At 33.1% G+C, this 21,716-nt stretch overlaps 2 protein-coding genes across 3 annotated transcripts; both read right to left on the bottom strand.

Moving 5' to 3' along the window:
• Positions 1–3,686: 3,686 nt before the first annotated feature.
• On the bottom strand, positions 3,687–5,759 carry LOC103853321 (F-box protein At4g00755). 2 transcript variants are annotated; one of them, XM_009130248.3, is made up of 5 exons: positions 5,534–5,759; positions 5,175–5,308; positions 4,520–5,088; positions 4,312–4,430; positions 3,687–4,225 (listed from the first exon to the last, which is right to left on the bottom strand). In XM_009130248.3, exons 2-5 carry the CDS (start codon positions 5,287–5,289, stop codon positions 3,952–3,954), a joined length of 1,077 nt encoding a protein of 358 aa, XP_009128496.1. In that variant the 5' UTR covers positions 5,290–5,308; positions 5,534–5,759; the 3' UTR covers positions 3,687–3,951. The 2 variants fall into 2 exon arrangements, with proteins under 2 accessions (XP_009128496.1, XP_033141464.1); XM_033285573.1 differs by lacking the exon at positions 5,534–5,759 and having other exon boundaries at positions 5,175–5,527.
• A 12,245-nt stretch (positions 5,760–18,004) lies between these two features.
• On the bottom strand, positions 18,005–21,716 carry LOC103853320 (probable methyltransferase PMT15). The gene is made up of 5 exons (XM_009130247.3): positions 20,921–21,716; positions 19,437–19,647; positions 19,053–19,350; positions 18,567–18,965; positions 18,005–18,478 (listed from the first exon to the last, which is right to left on the bottom strand). Exons 1-5 carry the CDS (start codon positions 21,707–21,709, stop codon positions 18,178–18,180), a joined length of 1,998 nt encoding a protein of 665 aa, XP_009128495.3. The 5' UTR covers positions 21,710–21,716; the 3' UTR covers positions 18,005–18,177.

Here is a 21,716-nt window from a genome sequence, read left to right as displayed (position 1 = left end):
AACCTAATAATTTCACAGGTCTGAATAATATTGCTTTATTTTTGACAAAAACTCAAACCAATTAATAAATTTATTTATTTATTTACAAAATCAGTTAGACATGGACATCTAAGTACCCATTCAAGTACAAATCGGTTTTTTGGATATTGTGTTTTTGTGTTTTTAAATTAAATTTTTTTCGGATATTATAATTTTTTGGACAGGGTTCGAGTTGGATCCTTCCGGGTCTGAGTAGGTTCGTAGAAATCTAAAAATATCCAAATAACCTATGTGTTTAGAAAGTAAAAGTAAAAAGTCACGTGAGCGCGCATGTCAAGTTCTAGTATTATTTAAATAGATATATGTTGTCTAGTAGAAAATATTTTCCATTAATTAAGTGAGTAGTTCAGATTTTCAAAAAATACCAGTAGCAAACTATTTAGCTTCAAAAGCTCACTAACTTTTGTTGCATAACCTATTCCCCTTTTTTCTTCGCTTTGCCGACATAGAATGATTTCGATTCTCTTCATTAAAACTCTGAAAGAGTACCTTAGGTTTTTAGTTAAGCTAATTTGAATTCGTTTTAGGCTTAACATAGATTTTAAGAATCTATAAAATGGGCTGAATATAATTGAATGTAAAATTATATCACGTACACCTAAAATCAATTATGATGAGGTAAACAAAAGACCAACTCAATTTTTTAAACAATTAACACCATCAAATCACTAAAATAAAAACAACAAGAAACATTACTTAATATTTCGTGCCATGTTTATGCTTTATTAATTTTGAAATATGTTCTTATACGTAGAAAAAAACAAATTGCGAATATTCCAGACACCTAAACTTGGGAACATATTTTCCTTAACAAATGGTATGTTTTTACTGAATTTACGTTAAATTTTGAAGCCGGTTAGCTCATACAACATACTAGGTTAAGATCCGCGCCTTCCGCGGGATGAACATTATATATATAAATTATTTTATATATTATATATTTATAACATATTATGAAATAATAAATATATATTGAACAATTAAAAAGTCATTATCTACTACTTATATAATTAAATTAGTGTGAACATATAAATAAATTTTATAAATCAAAAAAATAATTTTTTTATTTGATATGATATATAATTAAATTTAAATGATAGTAACATATATATGGTATATTTTAATATTAATATTTATTAGATGATGCTTTTTGCTCATATTTTTTTTATCATTTGTATCTGTTATAGCAAAAAGTCTAAATTAGTGATAACAAAATTTTAACTGTGGAATTAATGGTTTAAGTAATTTATAGTATTTTAAAAAATTAAGCTGTCAATATTTTTTCAAATTTTTTATCAAAAAAATGTTCAAATTAAATTTCAAAATTAAAATATTTATGTATTTTTATATGGCATATAGTTTAATTTAAAATGATACATATATTTATATATCTTTTATTTTTGATACTTATTAAATGAGACTTTCAACTTATATTATTTTTAATTCTTTGTATCATGTCATAACAAAATTTTTAAATGATAGATCACAAAATTTGAATGTGAAACTTTTAACAGTTTTAGTGATTTATATAATATATAAATAATTTTTTTAATTTTTATTATATGGTTACTATGATTGTTTAATTTATTTAATAGCTTAAAATTAAACTAATATAATTATAATACACATTTATTTTTATCAAATCTTTATTATTCAAAATCATTAATTGTCATATATACTTTAGCCACATTAGGCAATTCTGTAATCTTATTTAAGGAAATAATGAAGCATATTAATAATGTATTTATTGTGGTTTAATAAAAAACATATTATATATTTAGATGGACCAACCTATTTTTTTAAGGATTCTAATAATCATTCTAGTGATGACATGTGACTACAAAAAAATGTTGCAATGCTTCTCAAATAATATATAGGGGATATTCGAAACCAATAATATATGTAAAAGACTATTATGTAATATAATCTATACTATTCAAAGAGAATCAATCCTAAAAATCTACTTAAACAAAGTTGTTGCACTTTTTTATTAACTAATAATATTTTGGTCTTACTTTAAATTTCGACTAACAATGTGTTACCTTATATTTCTCTAACAATCATTTAGTCAATACTGTTTATTTATTAGGCCACATCTTTTTAAATGATTACATAAAATCCCTCGGTTGGAACTTATATTTCACCATTTTTCATTTGAAACTGAGTATGCGGTAACCACAGTCAAAAATATTTATCCATTGTTTTAGGTGACCCGCTCTGATACCAATTGTTGATGTAAAAGAGACACCATAGTAGTACTGCAGAAAGTAAACCGAGAGACAAAACACTACAAGCAAGTACTTATGCTTTATTAGAATATCTTTTAGACAATCTATTACAAGATCTGCTTAATTCAGCTTTTACACGTCTAGTGTTAACACCCTAACACATGCTACTGAATGATTTCTAAGCTACAAAGCTTATGTCTCTCTTCCGTCAGTACTTCAGCAACTGCTTCAGCACGACCAAGACCACACTCAAGAGCTTTTCTCTCTCTATAAAACCAGCCTCTGTGTCTGTGTCTTTTTCGACGATCCTCAAAGCTATTTATCATTAATTCTATGTTCTTCAATACCTTTTCTCCAAGGCATCAAGTATATGGACATTCCAAAACAATAAGTGCAACTTTCTTTTTCTTGGAATTACACTTAGTTCACTTTCTTTAAGTCATAAACTTGTTATCCAAATTTATTCCTCTTGCCTTTTTTCCAAGATACTTTCTTGCTCTCCAAATCTACACGACTCCAGCTCAGCACCTTGACTTCATATGGTTTTCACCACTCAATATGACGTCTGCTTCAGCAACTACGTCAGAGACTATTTCAAGACAGACATCTTACATCTTCAATCAAACCATTCGTAGTTCATGTTAATAGAGGCGCATAGCCTAGATGGGCACGTAGCCTAGTGGGCACGTAGCCTAGTGAACCACGTAAAATTTCTACTGTTGAGCTGGTGATTGTGGCCTGAGCCAATAGACGTGCTGGAAACTCATCAAAATGCTTGTTTTGTCTTCTCTTCTTTTTTTTTGTTATCGAATCTTGATAAATAAGCTATGATTATGTCTGTAATATGAAAGAACACCATGAGAAGATTGAAAAACAAAAGAAAATAGAAAAAGAACAACATTTGAGCAAAACCAGTCATGTTTCTATTTTCATCATCCGTTTCTCATTCCAGTCCAGCCTTTCAATTTCTCTAGCATATGCACGTCTCCATGATGACGGTAAAAACTCTGCAGGATGTGGCGCTGGTGCTGGAGGATCCCGTGGTTGTCTTAGCTGTGTACTGATAAGGTTCGAAATGTGATATGTCTTCATGCAGCAGGTCCTTAGAGGAGCTGCATCGTACGATGGTGATGCTTGCTTTGTTCTTGGATGAAGTGCTCTTTGGTAAAATACCTGATGGGGTGTATTTAGAACGGAGGTTCTTAACGGCACTAAACACAGCCTGCAATGCATTGGATTGTTTCTTCTTTGGTATCATTGAAGGCCTTCTGGGAATCGATTTGAACCCATTTGAAAGGAACATGAATTTGAATCTTCCAAGAGGCAGTCTTTGAACATTCTTGGCCTTTAGTTCCATCCTTAAACGCTCTGTTTGAACATTAATTCTATTTTTTTCCAAAGCAAAGATAGACTTTTGAATCATAAAAACAAGCTTGCATTGCCAAGGACGTGAAACTTGAACGAAACATAAAAAAGTAGTAACGTTATTATTTCAGAAAACTCTCCACACAACACATTGTAAGAGGCTGGAGAAGAAAGAAGCTTTTAAAAACCGCTCACAAAAGATGGAAAAACACCTATACGATTCTTCAACAATAGAAGCAAATACAAACTAAAAATCAAAAGAAAGAAAAAGAGACACACAATTCAGCATGCATCCCATCCCCACAGTGTGATTCAAACACTAAACCTCACCGTCTGATTCAGCTTCCTCCTCCTCCTCGTCAGATTCAGGCCAAACATACTCGACGTCAAGAGGATGCCTGTGCAGGAAATTCAAGAGCTGTTCAAGATTTCTCATCGGCCTAAACGGACTTAGCCCCTCTTCTTCGTTCTCATCCATTTCTTGTGGATCACTGTAACTCAACACTTTCAACCCAAACTTCCCTGACTCATCCGGATCCACCACCTGAAACGATTTTGCTAGTGATCTTCCCATCATTTTCACATGCGACACGCTGCAATAACCCATCAATCATCAAAAAAAAAAAAAAAAACTCTCAAAGACAAATAGGGAGAGAGAGAGAGAGAGAAGAAGATGTACCATATGTAGTATAAGCCATCCATTTCTTGAGTCTGAACCCGACCAAGAAACTCGACTAGCATATACCCACCAATGCAAATAACCGGTTCTGGAAGCTTAAAGTTCTGCAACCGATTCTCCTACTCAGTTTACAAACATTGGGGTTATCAACAGTTGAAGAAGAATGAGTATAATGTTCGCTAATGACTGATAACACAGACACACCTACCTGAGCCATGGGAAACTCTTGTGAAGTGTAAGTCCATACATATTTGTTTTCAACAGGAAACTTTCCCGCTGTCTCAGCTTCATTGTTATCGAGGTGACCCAACCGGAAACGAACATAATGTGACGAGTATATCGGTGTACCCGGCTGGAAATAAGCTTGGAAAGGCTGGACGCTGAGTTCAGTAATGACACACAAATCACCCTTCAGCTGGTAAAGAAGTGTTTCGGGCACGGAAGTCTTGTGGTGCCCCGTACTAGACCAATACGAAGGGGTGCCACCAATTCTATCTCTTTCGTCCAGTGTGTTCAAGATGCTCTCTGCTGGGAAATTATCGGTACTGGAGGCTATGATGGCATCGGCAATACAGCTTCTGATAGGGGAAGATGTGCATCCTTTAGCCAATAAGGCATAAACCCTGTGCTCTCTTTCTAGTACCCTTGTATCATCCCTGCTTGACCCGGCTTCAAACGATTCCTTCATATCATTGCTTGTGTCTATTATACGATCCACACTAGTTAGCTGATGGAACAACTTCAAGCACAGCTTCTTCGAGAGACTGTGTTTAATCACTGCAAGTACAAAAAAAAAAAACACATTCTTGGATGTAAAAATACTAAAGATTTTCAATTCAAGGACAATAAAAGATGTTTCTTACCAAAGTCTCGCCAGGAGCGTGAGACAGCACTGGCGCGGACTAGATCTGATGGGTCATCAAGACAGGAAAGAATGGCTAGAGACATGTCGGTATCAAGATTTTCAACGAAATCCATCCTTGGTTCGATCAAATTCCTTAGAAAAAAAAAAGATTGAAACTTTTACATTGTATTGTTTTGCTTTCACATCTATAAACAGCGATACGATCAAACGACCCGACCGCTTGTAATTCCGATGACCGATTCAGACTGGACAAAGGGTGGGTGTCGATAACACAGCGAATCGACGATGAATATGGACACACACAAAAAAAATTGAAAAAGATAGAAAGAAAGCATGGAATTGGAACAAAGTTGATACCTGTGTTCCTAAATCGAGAATCGGATAAGAGCGACGGTGACCCTATCGATTGAATTGGGGTTAGTTTTAATAGAGACAAGGACAAGTTCGAAAACAGACGGTTTCTGGCGGAATCATTCGGGTCTCTATTAACCAATATGCCGACATCGTCAACGCACGGCAAGGTTAGTCCTGTCTTTTTGACCGCTTTTTTTAAGAATAATGATATTTAATGGGGCAATTGTGAATAATAGCACCTTTTGAAGTTTATGTCTCAAAAAGAGCACTAGAAGGAGAAAGTCACAAAAATGACATTCATTAAAGGGTAAAATGTCCCTAATATCCTTGGTTTAAATTAAATAAACAAACAAAAATAAATAAAAAAATAAATAAATAAAAAAAAATAAAAAAAATAAAAAAAATAAATTTTTTTTTTATAGTTTCAGATTATATGTTTTCAGATTCGAAATTTTTATAATTTTTTTAAAAAAAAAATTTGAATTTTTTTTTATTTTTTTTTCAGATTTTCTTTTTATAGTTTAAAAAATTTTTGAAACTGTTTTTATTTTAGTATTTATTTTTTATAAAATTTTAAACCCTAATTCCAAAACCCCACCCCCTTAACTCTAAACCCTAAGGTTTGGATTAATTAACCCAAGGGGTATAAGTGTATATTTACCTCTTTAATAAAACCTATTTTTGTGATTTTGAGCCTTGAGTGCTACTTTGGGAACAAAAACTTGGTTTGGTGCTATCCTAGTCTTTTTCTCTATTTCATGACTTTCTGTTTTTCTTTTTCTTTTCTTAATCCAAAATTATTTCGCAGCATCATATGTAATAGTGAATTAAATTAAATATATAATGTAATTGATATCTATACTATTATTTGAGAAATGAATTTGTTTATTTATTATTTTCTCCATAATTTTAGGTTTAGCCATATTTTATGCTCAATTATTAATTTTAAATAATTTTAATGATTTAGTTGATAATTTATCATTATCTTAAGAATAATTATAAAAAATTCTAACGATAAAATCGTTGTAGATCAGAGATTATACATGTACCAAGAACGCAAAATACAAAGGCGGATAACCTAGCACGCAGTGTCAGGAAACAAACGTCTTTCGTCGTTCACATGGATCAATATCTCCTGGTGTGGTTTACATAGTCTATATGAGTCTGTAATGTTATCGACAAAAAAAAAATATATATATATATATGTTTATATTATAATTGGTTTAGTAAAATTAAACCGACACTATTATGATATGTTTGAGAATAATTTTAGGACAATATAAACCACTCATTGTGATAATGTCTGAAAAAATTGGCAAACAATTCAAAAATATTTATAATATTATTTATTAAGTGATTAAAACGAATTTTAATAATTTTATATCATCATTTTCAAAAAATATTATATAATATGATATCCATTTGTCATGCTCTATATAATTTAAATGTTAGTCATAAATAATACTCAATTATTAATTTATCTGATTATTTATCATTATCTTGAGAATAATTAAAAAATTCTAACGATAATATCATAGTTATTATATTATATTTACTTTAGTAATATTAAAAATATCATATATATTATATTTAGTTTAAAAATATTAAACCGACTTTATTTTGATATATATGTATATCACATGAGTCAACTATATTTTAGAATAAATTTTTAGGAAAATAAAATCACTTATTGTGATAATTTCTGAAAAAGTCTTTATTAATATATAATTATCTAAAAATTTAAAAAAAAAAATTTAATTTGATAATCATTATCTAAAAAGATTATATATTATGCTTTTTTTGTAATCTGCTTTCAAGATTCTATATTATGTCGTCCAAAAATATTTTATATCATAATATTTTGAATAAACATATAAATTTTCAATGTATATAATTTTATGTAGACATGAATGTTTTCAAGTTTACTTTATCTAATAAAAGATATTTAAAATAATAATAAGTTTTTATTGTGTATAAAAAAACTATTTAATTAATTATTAAATATTTCAAAAACATGAAATAATTGATTATAATAATTTTTAAATCGATAATAGGTCTATTTACAATTTTTTTTGTAAAATTGTAAAGCCCGCAAGTGCGGGCAAAACACCTAGTTATCTATATTATCAAAACAGAACAATTCAAAGCCTAAACATGTCAATTTTTCCAAAAATACCTCCAAATTTACAAAGAAAAATTAATTTTAATTGATAGCTATTTTTTCTTTTAGTTTTTGGGCATACAACTATAGTTACAAATTAATTCATGGGAACCCTTAATTCATTACATCTATGACCTCTTAAAAAATATAAATTTAATTCAATTATAAGTCTAAGCTCGTTGTATTTGGAAATGGCTGGATTAGCAAGATGAAGGTCCTCAATAAGTTTGAAACAAATAAAAGTGTACATAAGAAGATATTAGTTATGATGCCTCTGAACAAAATAAATAAATTATATACATTGAAATTATAATAGTATTGATCATTACAAAATATATAAATTAAAATTTATAACATAAATACAATGCATTTACTTTATATGACAAATAAAATAGTTAATTCAGCTTTATGTACTATTTTATAAAGTATATGAGATGTTTAATCAATTTAAAAAATATATATTATAAAATTATTCAGAGAACGTCTGATAGAATGTTAGCAGATGTCGGTTCACTGGTAAATGGCGGCTTTTTGGATTTTATCAGGTGTTTAGTTAATAGGTTTTCACTAAATTTGAATGTTTTGGAAACAAATCCATTGGTAGAACATCTGATAGAATGTTACATGAATAACATAAGCCAGTCCAGATTATATATGTTTCACCAGGTTTACCGGTTCGACCACAGATTCAGATCAAATATAAAATATTGATTATATTTTAATTCGTCTATGAACCATATACGTACCCCACTAAAAAGAGTTAAATAATTTTTAAGAATAAAATGATTTCTTTGCACCTTTTAAATGTAGATGCACTATTAGTTTTCTACATTTGGTTTGGGTATTTTGGTTTTTGGTGTTTTGGTTCATTTAGGAACCGCAAATTTTTGTTTGGTTTCACTTGGGTTATTTCAGTTTTTGGCTCGGTTCAATAGCAAAGTTAGGAACCGGTCAATATGCAAAAAAGAAAAAGAAATTGGGTCCAATTCAGTTCAGTTTGATTCTGATGTTTTGGATAATTACATAATTATAGGTAAAAATATAATATAATTTGAGATTTTTAGTTTAAATATCAAGTAAATCAGGTTGTTCAGATAAAAAAATTATGATAATGAGGATAATTTTTAATATTTTGAATTAAAAAAATTTGAGTAATTCTGTTTGTAAATACTATTTTAGGATATTTAGTTATTTAGAAATTACAATATAATTAATATTTGTTCGTATATAATTTATATTTTAAAATTTCAGGTATCATTTTGTTCTCTGTTTTGTTTCAATTTTTTGATTCTAGAAATATATAACATGCTTGGTTATTTTTAAAATTTAATTCCATTTTAGTTTTGGTTTTTCAATTTTGTTTAGTTCAGTTTTTGGTTTCGGATAAACGAACCTAAACCTATACATTAGATATATGTGCCTATGGGTGTCAAAATGGGTCATGACCCATGGGTTGACCCAATCCAAGTTGACCCATTAACCCAAATAAACAGTTTATTTTTGATCCAATGGGTTAATGGCCAAAACTGCAAAAACTCATTTTTCCGCAAAAATGCATTTTTCCGCTAAAACCACAAAAAACGTTTTCTCATTTCGATCAACTTGGTCTTAACTTAAAAATAATTCATTATAAAAATGTTGGGTTGATGGATCAACCTTTAACCCATCTAACCTATTTAATTTAATGGGTTATGGATCAACCCAACCCATAACCCATTTTCACAACACATAATGTGTCAAAACTTATACACTAGATATAATGGGTTCCCACACCTTTAGGAAAAGTTCATTAACAAATATTTTCCCGCTAATTTCTTGTTTTTTTAAGAATTATAATTGGTCACTTTTCAGTCTTTATTTTCCTTAATCCCAAAATTAATTCTTGGATGGCATCATGTGTGATACTTAGAAGATATAAGTACGTAATGTAGTTTATAATTATTCCACCACTTATCTACACTACACCTTTAGGAAAAGTTCAAAAAAACATATACTCCTTAACTCTCTCTTGTTAAAATTAAATTAGAAAGATGGGCTTCACTTTTGTCCTCTATCTCCAACCTTCCACAGAGTTTTGAAAATAATAATGAAAACAATGTTTAAAAATTGTGTTTTAGATATGGTTTTAATAAGCTTTTACAGAACTATATTTTATTAGTTTAATATTTTATGTTCAAAAATTACAGTTTACTGTAAAATGTATAATTTAGTTGTTAACTAAAGTAGTCATATATAGTGTATCTAAATTATTCTACATTAAAGTGTACTAGATTTTGACCTGCGTTTTGAAAAGCGCGGATTTATTTTTTCATTTATTGATCCAAGATTAATTTAAAAATTACTATTATCTTCGTTTCAAATCTAAACAATTAACTTTTTAAAACTTTTATCACTTTCATTTTTTTTTAAATATGGTATTTTTCGAAATAGATTAAAAGATGATATGTGTGATTTAATAGTATATATATATAGTAATGATGTGAATTGTCGATTTTAAACTGAAAATGAGTTTTTGCTTGTCATATATTTGTATTATAGCTCTAAGCATCAATATAAAAATATTTTTATCCTTATTTGATTTAGAAGCTAATACTGTTTTTGAAAGCACAAATTTTTTTTATGTGAACTTTTTTATTAGAAAATAAATAATTTAATGTTAATTTATTATAATGTTTGAGGTTCAAGTACTATTTTCATATCTGACCCAAATCAGTGGTTGAACCGATCAAGATGAACCATGTATATAATCATGTTAATCGTTTATTAAAATTTTGATTGAAAACCTTGGTAAAAACCCAACTACTTGTTATTAACCAATTATGATTTTGCTATGACAATATTAGTTTATTGATATTACAATATTAGTTTATTTTTTATTAATAACCTATAATAATTAGTATTTGTATTTTTATTTTATATTTAAATTTAATTTTATGATAATTTTAAAATATTCTTACATTTATAATTGCTATATCAATATTATGGACAAAATGACATAATAAATGATTTTATGTGAAGGTATTATATAGTATAAATATTTACATAATTTTTTATTTGTATTTAACAATTTGAAATAAAATTTAGAAAATAAATTATAGGTTAGATGATAAAATCAGTATTATAAAATATCTTTTCGTTATAAAAAAATAAGATTGGGCCTTAAGCTTGTTAGATAAGTTAACAGATGCATTTTGGTTGGATTTTTTGGTTAAACGGTCTAATAAAATCGTTTCAATAATAATAAGCCTTAGTTAAATAGATTAGTATGTAAATTTATTATGATTAGTGAATATAGCATTTTTAAGGAAGTAAATATCCAACGTTTGCCTAAATGTCCTCAAAATTATAGTATAACTGATTTTGTTTCTGTTTTCATTTGATGTTAAATGAAACAAAAAAAATAGAAAAAATCTAAATAAGAGAATGGCGTTCATTTGTAAATAACTTCAAAAACTACGGGCATAATCCTAATAGGAATTCTGATTTAATAGTATAGATGATGAAAATATTAATAGTAGGATAATAAACATCATCAAAACAATTATTATAAAAAAAAAAGATAAAGAGTAACAAAGTCTGGTAACTATGTTATTTTTTTATTTATATGTATTTTTGATTGATTATTTTTGACAAAACACCAAATATATTTATCATTAATTAATAAATTTATTGAAATATTTTTGGTGATGAATCTAAGGGTCCGACTGGTGACCATTTTGGAAACAAGAGGAACGAATAGGAAAAGAACGTAAAGGAATAGAATTGCAGGAATGAAAAGGAATGGTTGTTCCATCCCATATTTAACAAGGAATTAATTTGTTTTTTATTTATCTACAAAAAAAAAGAATGGTAGGGAATGAGAAGGAAAAATTATTCCTTATGAATGGTGATATTTTTTAGGAACGTTAGGAAATGCATTATTTCTCACACCGTTCCCTGCTCCACCACCCTCGAACTAGGGGTGTGACTGGTAACCATCATAGGAACGGATAGGAACGGATAAGAAAAGAATGAATAGGAATAAAATTTTAAGAATGATGGTTCTTTATCAAAATTAATAAAGAATTGATTTGTTCTATAATTCTCTACGAACAAAGAAATGAAAAGAAATAAAAAGAAAAATACATTCCTCGTGAATGGTAAAAAATTTAAAGAATATTAAGGAATATAGTGTTCCTCCTGATCCTGTTCCTTTGATCACCAAATTGTCTACATTGTAAAATCAAAGTACTTGTAAAGATTCTCATGTGATCAGATTCGGCCGGACCGAATGTCTAATCGGAAAGTCAAACTCAATCATCACTCTTGACATTTAATATTGGTGTTAACAAAAAAATGTAAAAAGTAAAAATAAATTTGAAGTTGTACTAATATTGATAGTAGAAAAAAGAAATAAATAAGAATAGGGAGAAACTAAGCTTCATCCATTTCTCGGAACCGAAATGGTCAAATCTCGGTTCGGTGCAGTTCAGACATTTCAGTTCGGTTATAAACTAAGAAGTTGTACACATCTTTAGAACCACTACCAAGCTTCATCCAATGCTCAGAACCGAGCTAACCGAACCGAATAAACCTGATACTGAACCGAACCAAATTAATATTCGGTTTTATTCGGCAGCCTTTTCTCATGCCGTACTAACCGACGACCCGAGAAACCAAACCGCGTTCACCCGAAGTAACTGAAGTCGCAGGCCTAGTTTAAAGAGTATAAATATTGTTAAAGTAATTATTGATTACATCCTATTGGCAGAAACTGAAGCAGCCCTATGGTTTGAGGCACAAACATCACATTCTCGACGACTTGCACAACATAGGAAAGCAGTTCCGGAAGAACAATGTCACCATTTTCGTTCAAGAAAAAGCCATATTTTTCAACAATGTCTTTGTCATTTGGTTCAATAGCGTTCCTTAGATAGGAACAAATTTGATAAATACTACTTAGTTTTTCACTTTTTGAAAATATATTAGCTAATGAATTAGTTGTTGTTGTTCTTGTTTCTTTAGTTTCTTTAGTGATTGAAAGAAGTATATAACGAATATATATATCTGTTTAATATTAATTCTTAAAACATTCAGAATTTGGCACAAAGTTAGCCGGGGCTTCTTCCTCGAGTCATGTCATGGCTGAGTGGTTTAAGGAATTGGTTTGCTCCGTTCTATGCCTCATTTCATAGGGAACCTCAAAGCGAAAATTGAAAAAGAAATCTTTATTAGTTCTACCTCCTATATTTTTACCAGGAAATGAATCTTTTCATCGAAGGATAAAAAAATTGGGTCCCCCGGATTTGGACTGGGACATTTAACCGGAACCGAATACCCGAACCGGATCTGACCCGAGATTGACCGGTTCAGTCCGGTTTTGGTCATAGTATATTTAACCGATGGATAATGATATTGTTTATCCATAGGTATCGGTTCGGTTTTAGTTTTTACCCGGAACCGATCGAGTACCCGATTTAACAGAATTATATGTTGTATAAAAACACATAATTGTATTCTTTGGGTGTCGAACCCAGGTTGATAAGGCCAAGTTACCTGTGCAACGCCACTTGACCACCTTGACTTTGTTGAACTTAACTACATCATATTAACATATAGGCGATTTTGATTTATTTTTCTTAAGAAAATAATATCTATATATATATAAAAGAAAAATATAAATAAGAGTATAATATTTCGGGTATAAACTTGTATATATGAACCGACTCGGAACCGGTTGGAACCGAACCAAAACCGAACCATAAGTCGATCAAGTACTCATTGGATACAATTTCTAAATAACCGATTTACCCGGACCGAACGGGTCTTACCCGGAACCGATCCGAATACCCGAATCCCTACCCCAGATGAACCATATATCCAAGAGAAACCATGACCGTAAGGTGTCCCTGTTTTTTTCAGAATAAGAAGGGGTAGAGAAAATGCTCCAAGTGCGTACCAGGTGTGAAGTGGGATAAAAGAGAATAAAAATGCTAGTTCTTACTGTTCATATGTTATTATATCAATATACCACACCAATTCATTATGTATAGGCACGTAAAGGAGTTGTAGATACTGTGGTACGTAATGGAAAACCTTTATCATGTTACATTAAATCTAAATGAAATAGTATATGAAATGTATGTGCATACTTTCGCAATTTCATTTGTATTCATTACAATATGTTGACTTTGTATACCATTCTGTGGAAATTTTCTGAAAAGCTAATCATAGGTTCTTCTCTCCATCAGAACAATAGACCCGTTATGATCATTACGAAACTTGTTGACAAGATGAAATATAACCAAGTATATACATGTGAAATCAAAGGATATTATTTGAATGCTACTGCAAGTACATGCGAAGAAATGATCAAAAGAGCTGTATTTCCAAGAGAATTGGGAGTTCCTATCAAAATGCATGACTACTTAACGTGCATGTATACGACTCCTAAGGAATCAAATTTTATCCTAATCAACCGAATTTATCGAGAATGATTGTTTTTAGGCCAAGAGGTTGATGCCGAAATCTCGAATCAACTAATTATCTCACAGCCTCTGATTCATGGACGATAGTGTTTCATAGATGGATCCTGGAAAATACAAGATATTTTTCAGGACAAGGATGGGGTAGCACTCTAGAAGGTCTTGATGGATTGATGGGGGCTAGAAACACGAGGGCTAGCCTATCACCCCTCCATGCCGAAATAGAGGCTTTCATTTGGGCATTGGAAAGCATGAGGAATTACAGCAATTTCATGTGAAGTTTGCAACGTACTGTTCCCAATTGGTGAAGATGGTTTCCGAACCGATAGAATGGACAGCATACGCAATCTATTTGGAAGATATCTGGATCCTGAGAGAGAGTTTTAATCACTCAGAGATCATAAATGTACTCAGAACGCAGAATAAAAGTGCCGACAACCTGCTACTCAGTTCTGGGAAACAATGATCCTTCGTCGTTTACATGAACGCAGAGTTACCAAGATGGTTCGAAGAGTCATAGTGGAGTATATATGTTGATGACGAAAAAAAATATTCATTATGTCATGTATGTGTAGACTCATGTGCGTGGGTTCGAATCAGTTGAACCAATATTAGGAACACCGCTTTGTTCTTCTTCTCCGGCAGAGATGGTGAGAGAGAATCCTTTGAGTCTTACATAACCAGCGCTTCTGAGTCTCTCTCGATTGAAAGACTTGAGGTTCCTCGTTTTCTCCATCTAAACTCTTTTTGTTTGTCTCTCTCTGATAGTATATGAATGGCACTAGAGAAGTTGTGGTTGATGATTATGCGATCAAATGGATAAATAGAATTTGGATGGTTATGGTTTGTAGCCTTTTTATCATCAAACAAAATCGTTTGAAAAAGAACTGTAGAGCAGTGTATCTTTGTATATCCCACACACACTAATCGTAGGATGTTCATGGAAATGGTCATGCAGAAGTCGAGAAACATACATGCTACATGGGGTAATGATCAGATTCGTTCTCCTGGACCTGGAGAAGACGACTATGCTAAGCAAAACATAGTGATGCTGTCACATCCCGGCCCGCCGGTATGTGGGCTTCTTTGTTTTTTATTAGTTTGGACCGAAGCCTATCTCCTTCTTTGTTTTAATTTTGGCCGGAGTAGTACACGTAGAGCTTCCTCTTCTTTTCTGATATATTATTGTGTTTACCACTATTTATGCCATAATATATGTTCTATTTAGAGTCTTTATGTTATGTTTGGAGTCTATTTTAGAGTCTTTACATGTTTATGTACGTTCTGGAGCATTGTGGAGCTAAATAGAGCTTAAAGGGAGCATAACCCTTAGCTGAGAAAAGATTAGACAGAGTCGATGTGCAGAGGAAGTGACGGTAGACACTCATCCTTGATGTCAATCGACACCCTAGCGAGAAAGGCCTTGCCGGAGATCAAGATTAAGAATTAGGCACAAAAGTTTCCACAAAATTACAAGAATGCTTCTGACGAGTTTTGACCTAAAATATATATGTTTATGCCAGTGTTTAGGCGGAGGGACACATATTTGATTTTATTATTTTTAGAAGCTTTTTAAGGTTTGGAGAGAAGATCCAAGAACCCCTTCAGAGTATTGTATTGGAACTCCGGTTTTTTATCTCTAATCTCATTATGCAATTCATCATGTTTATCTTTATGTCTTGCTTGATTATTTTTGAGTAGAATAATTTGTTAGACTTAGAGTTTAATATGGTTATGATGAATTGATTTTAGAACTGCTAAGTTAATTATCTAAAATCCTTCACATAGTTAGATCTTATTGCTTGCATTCTAGAGTAGCTAACTAGAATCATGATCTTAAGACTAACAATTGCGAGAGTTGTTTCATAACTGAACATAATTCTGTTGAGCTAAGTTGTTAGGCACAAGCTATATCTAGCTAGTTTAATCAACTTGATGAACTTATCGATCTGAACATTAAAGCTTGTTTGAAAGTGTATCAATCGACACTCATTCCATTTCGGATATGAAATATGGATACAAATTTAACATGTAGACTCACGGTCAGAGCTGGAGATCTTACAATTGCATTCGAGTTCTAGGATTGATCATCACATGTTCTTAGCATCAAAATCATAATTTGGATTACATAAACCTGAAAGTCTAGCTTCCTTCTTATCTATTTATCAACCACATCTATCTTACTTACTGTTTTATTAATTATTTACTGCTTTAATATCTTTTTACCTAGCTTAGTCTTACGTTTAATCGGATCAATTGTGTGCCCCACTCTCTGTGGATTCGATCTCTAATTGATACAAACTGATCTCTTATTTGAGAGATTTGGCTCTAGGGTTAATTTGAGCTGCATCATTTTCCTATTAAAATGAGCCTTCCCCTTCTCTTCTCTTCCATTTAAAAACCAGAGCGAAGTCTTGCAGAGTTCCATAGAGATCTGAAAACCCTAGCCATCAAATTTTCTCCTTTTCTCTTCTCTCTTGTTCTCTCTCGGCCAACCTCTCTTTCCTCGCTGTTCATCGTTTGTTGCACGCCGGAGCCAAGCCATTGGAGATCCCAAACAAACTGATCCAAGTTCGTGTATTCTTCTCTTCTTTCTAGATCTGGTCGCCGATGAGATAAGGAACCTTAGTTTTCTTTATCTTTCTTCTCTCTTACCTTAGATCTCTCATCCCATGTATTTTGGTGATAGATCTCTCATCCCATGTATTTTGGTGATAGCAACAACCCTTTCTCTTGTAGATTGGGTTCGATGAAATCCTTATTTTGTAGATCTGATTATCCCATCCCTTATGTTCGCAGATCTAAGGCTAAGGTGAGGACAGGTGTGATCTCTTCTTCCTTCTTTCATTCTCTCTTCATAGTAGAAGTATCTATCTAAATCATTCATACGTACGTATTATCTATAAGCATATATGTATTTGTTTGATAAGTGAAATATATCGTATATATACACATATATATTGTATTATAATGTGTGAACACCTTTTTGTCACGAATATGTGAACACCTAAATCTACTCATAGATTGCTAAAACAAATATGGTTGTATGATGATTGAATTTTGTACATGGGTGTTTACATTGCATGGGGATTAAACATGTGAGTGTACTGTATATGAGATGGGAGAGATCTTACAGCCTATGTGTGACAGTGCAACGTGATTGAGAGTTCTCGGGCGCTGCATCATTTTTTGTTGGGTCGTGTGGGGACCGAATGAGGTGGCATGACTCATCGCCGGGAGCGGGTAGACGGCGAGCCCAGATCACGCGGGGACCGAACGAGGTGGCACGATCGTGTGAACATGGTGGCGGAGAAAGCGTGAACCGGTGTCGGCAACTTGATAGCGTGAAAGAGTTGAACTCACGTGTACCGTTAGGTGGTGAGTTCTTACGTGACAACATAAGGAACGCGGAGACCAAAAATCGTCGGAGTTTATCCTTGTTACTTATTGATTGCTCTTATTTTACTTGATGTTCTATGTAGAGCTTTTGTTGTGTTGTATCGTGAATATTAGGTGATGATTTCGGGCTCTTAGAGCTTTCGTCCCGGAGGTTTTGTCGAATGCTTACCCCTCTTTCTTTCCTTTCTCCTTACAAGTTCGTTTTATATTGGTAGGTTTTTGTCAATGAGTTATGAGATCCTACTTTATCGAAAGACATATATTGTTTAGTCCCTTGTGGCTGGAGACAGATGTCATGATATCACCGACCATTTCAGCTACGTGGAGTGTAGAGATAGCTGGATCACCCTTTTATAGCACCGATGCTGAAGCAAGAAATGATGAGAGCTCTACTAGACAAATGTATAATATTGTAGCCGTAAGTGCTTTCATATCCAACGAATGGTCACATACTCTCTAGTAAACTCTCCCGTTTATTTGAAAGTTGAAACAATAAATTCAGGTGTTTATTTCTTCATGCCCCACCCCCACAAACGTCTTTTGGTGCGTACAAAATATTAAAAAAAAATAGAAGGGAGCTAGCTACTACAAAGGTCTAAACATTTATCTCTATAGCTTCCTGATCACTGATCAGGTGCAGGCGCCGTCCAGTACTCCTTGACAAGAAACAAAATCTTCTCCCTTTCAAGCGGTCCCTTCTCATGATCTCCTATTCTCCCTTCCCATTGCATCCCATCTGTTACCTTCTTCACTTTTGTTAACACATCTATGTCGTCTCTTATGATCACGCTTCCCTTTGGTCTTAGTATCCTGTCCATTTCTAACAAGATGTCTTCCATGTCACATCTGTGTTTGTACAGACTAAACACCGAGTCGGCATGTATGAAATCGTACGTCCTTGGGTAAGTTGACATCGCTTCACACCTGTTTTTAATAGAGTTCATAAGAATCAATCAAAGCTTCCCCAGAATAAAAGAAGAAGCTAAAGAATCGGTTATTATGAACTCTTTACCAGTTTTGATACGTTCCGACCAACCCTCGCTCATAGATAACTCCAAGGGTGTTGACACTGGCCTCCACGGGGACAACGTTCATGACCCAGACAGGATCATCGACCAAGGCTGAAGCGAAACCCCCAAGGTAAGCGTTCATGTCAAGTAAGTTTCTATATCTCCCTGTCTCCGCTAGCTGCTGGTCGAAGATCTTGTAGTAAGACACTCTTGTCTGCCATGTCTCTGTGTTGCTGACAAAGTCATCCACAGTGATCCCTTGCAAGCTCCCACTCTTGATCCTCGGAGGAACTGCATTCAATCTCTCAGGCCATCTCGCCAACTTCCCACCCGCTACTTCTTTGATCTCAGTTCCTGTTACTTCCGGCAAAGGCGTCAAACACTGCTCCAGCTTAGTGTACCTAAAAGTCCAGAACAGAGCAAAACCATGGTCTAGTGAAATACAAATTTTCATTTCATGTAGGCATCTCTTGTCTACAGATAATTACCAGGCATGATCGGGTTGTGTCCGGTGGCAGAAGGGAGGGCGTCTTAGAGCAATACGATTCCGCTTACAGTGAATATGATTGGTGGGTTTCTGCCATACCGCAAGATCTTCTCTCTGCGCCAGTTTCTTCCAACACAAGCTTCTAGCGACCCTCTCGATCTGAGACTGCTCCGAGTTGAGATCGTCTTTTGTTCTCTCCCAACCCCTCCATTGTCTCTGCCAGTTGATCGGCGGTCCGGAGAGAATCCAGTACCCTCCCGGTCTCAGTACCCTATCCACCTCTATCAGATACGTCCCATCTGCTCATCCACAAACAGTTCAACACACGTAAGCGACTCCAAAAAAAAGAGAGAATATGTGGCCAATAGGGTGAGTATATAATTACTGTATTGGCCCCAGGGGATGAGACATCGAGAGCAATGAGCTATGTCGAAAGCTCTGGCTGGAAATGGGAGTCTAATGGAAGCTAAGACTCCGAGGATAGCAGGGACTCCTCTCTCAAGTGCGAACTGAACCTGAGCTTCGTGTGTGTCTCTTGGCGCAAACGACATGGTTACTATGTTCCTCGACATTAGATACGCACCAAAGCTCGCTACCTATTATCATCATCATTAGTTTATGCGGTCGATGAGTTTGCATAATCTAACTAATTAAACTACATACGCACATCTATTAGACAAAGCATTTTTAAAAGGGGTTTGTCCACTTTGCCTCCATATTAAGATTGAAACAATCAATGATAAGAAATTCACATTAACTATCTATGTTAATGTTTACAGCATTTAACTAGCTGTGCTGCACTTTATTTGGGATTAAAAGGTAATCAAGTATAAATAAAAATCATATATACTAAAATGGAATGTATAAATATTGTTCATATTCATTGCCATTTAAGGAGAATAAAATTAGTGAAAGTTGGCAAATATTTTTATCTAATTTTGACGGCAATATTATTAATTCCAAATCAAGAGAGTCCTATCCATCCTTCTCACTCTGCTGTTGCCAGAATATTTTTACTATCATAAATGACATCTCATCATATGACCAAAATTCTGATTTTTTAATTTTTAAAACTAATAACTTCAAATGTAATTTGCACAATCATCAATTAGTTTGACAATAGCTACTCTGAATCCACCTAAACCTACTAACTAGTGCGCCTATGTATAGTACATGCAATACACGTCTTGAACCAAGGAAACATCAATATATAGAATTTCAATGTAATTTGCACAATCATCGATCAATTTGACACTGCATCTACACGTTACACATAACTTTATTTTTTTGAAACACACACATAACTTTATTATGTAATAAAATCTCAAACTAAAGAGCATTAACATCGATGATAACTTTATGTGCATATTTTACTAATACAATAATAATATATTTAGTATAGTTTAATTATATAGTTAAAATTAAAATTATAAAAATATGAACTATTAATACAAACTAAAATATTCCAAATATCTTTTAATTATTATTTTTAGAGTTTTTGGAAACAAATCATCTCATTCTCTTTTATTCATCTTTTACTTTTTTAAAACAAATGGGTTTTCATCTCTTTTATTCATCTTTTATTTTTATTTTTTGGTAAAGAAAAAAAACTTATTGAGATATTCTGAAGATGTTCTAAACATAAAGCATACGATTTATTTTTTTGCAATAACGTGAAGTATACGATGGCTGATGGAAAACAAAAAACAAAAAACAAAAAAAATAATAACAATTTATGACCATCACAGATTCACAGGGATGGGATGAACATGTAAACATGGACAAGAGCCAAAAGAACAGAGACGTCACAAGAATAGTACAAAACGAATGAAATTAAGAACAAAAAAACAGAGAGATATTTCAACTTACCCCACATCCCGTATCAATGGCTGTCCGAACCGATCCATCCTTGAGATTTATCAACCGTCCGATCTCGCCGATGTAAGCATCAGCTCCACGTGGAAACATCGTACCTCCACCAGGGAACAAGAACCTATCCTTCTCGTACCTCACCCAGTTTTGATTCTTCTTCTCCACCGTTAGCTCCGTGTGCGGCACGTTAGCGAACCACGCGACGTCACGGCTCTCCGGCCATCGGAATGGTACCGAGTAACCGTACGGCGCTGGAATCCGGCACCGGAGAATCTCGTCTTTTGAAGGACAGTGTCTCTCTCTGTAAATCAACCTATCTCTTGGGAAGCTTAAAGATCGGCTCACTGACTCGCACGGCGTATACTCAGAGAACTCGACGCCGCAAGACGGGATTTGAACCACACGCGCCGTTGTTGTCTCCGATGGGGATGTATGACGGGGAGTGAAGGGGAGGATCGGTGAGGTTATGTTAGGAAACGTGCATGGCAATGAATTGAGGGAAGCACGTGAGATTCCTCCGCGAGAGTTCTTCCATATCCCGATGGAGTAAGAGGCTGCACAGAGAACCGTGACGATGATCACGCCGTAGAGGTTTGTTTGTTTTGCTCGGGGTGATAACTTCGATAGCTTCGACGGCCACCGATAGTTCGCCATGACTGGCCGGAGAAATAGATTAAAAAAAATGTTGTAATGGTAGGAAAAGTGTAAAAATCTTAGATGAATGGTGTATTGTTTCTGTAGTGGGAATAATATATACGAGGCGACGATACGAGTGAGCATTCCCATATATCTG

The sequence above is a fragment of the Brassica rapa genome, chromosome A02, assembly GCF_000309985.2.
Source record: "Brassica rapa cultivar Chiifu-401-42 chromosome A02, CAAS_Brap_v3.01, whole genome shotgun sequence".
NCBI lineage: Eukaryota > Viridiplantae > Streptophyta > Magnoliopsida > Brassicales > Brassicaceae > Brassica > Brassica rapa.
This window is presented reverse-complemented; position numbering and strand designations above follow the sequence as displayed.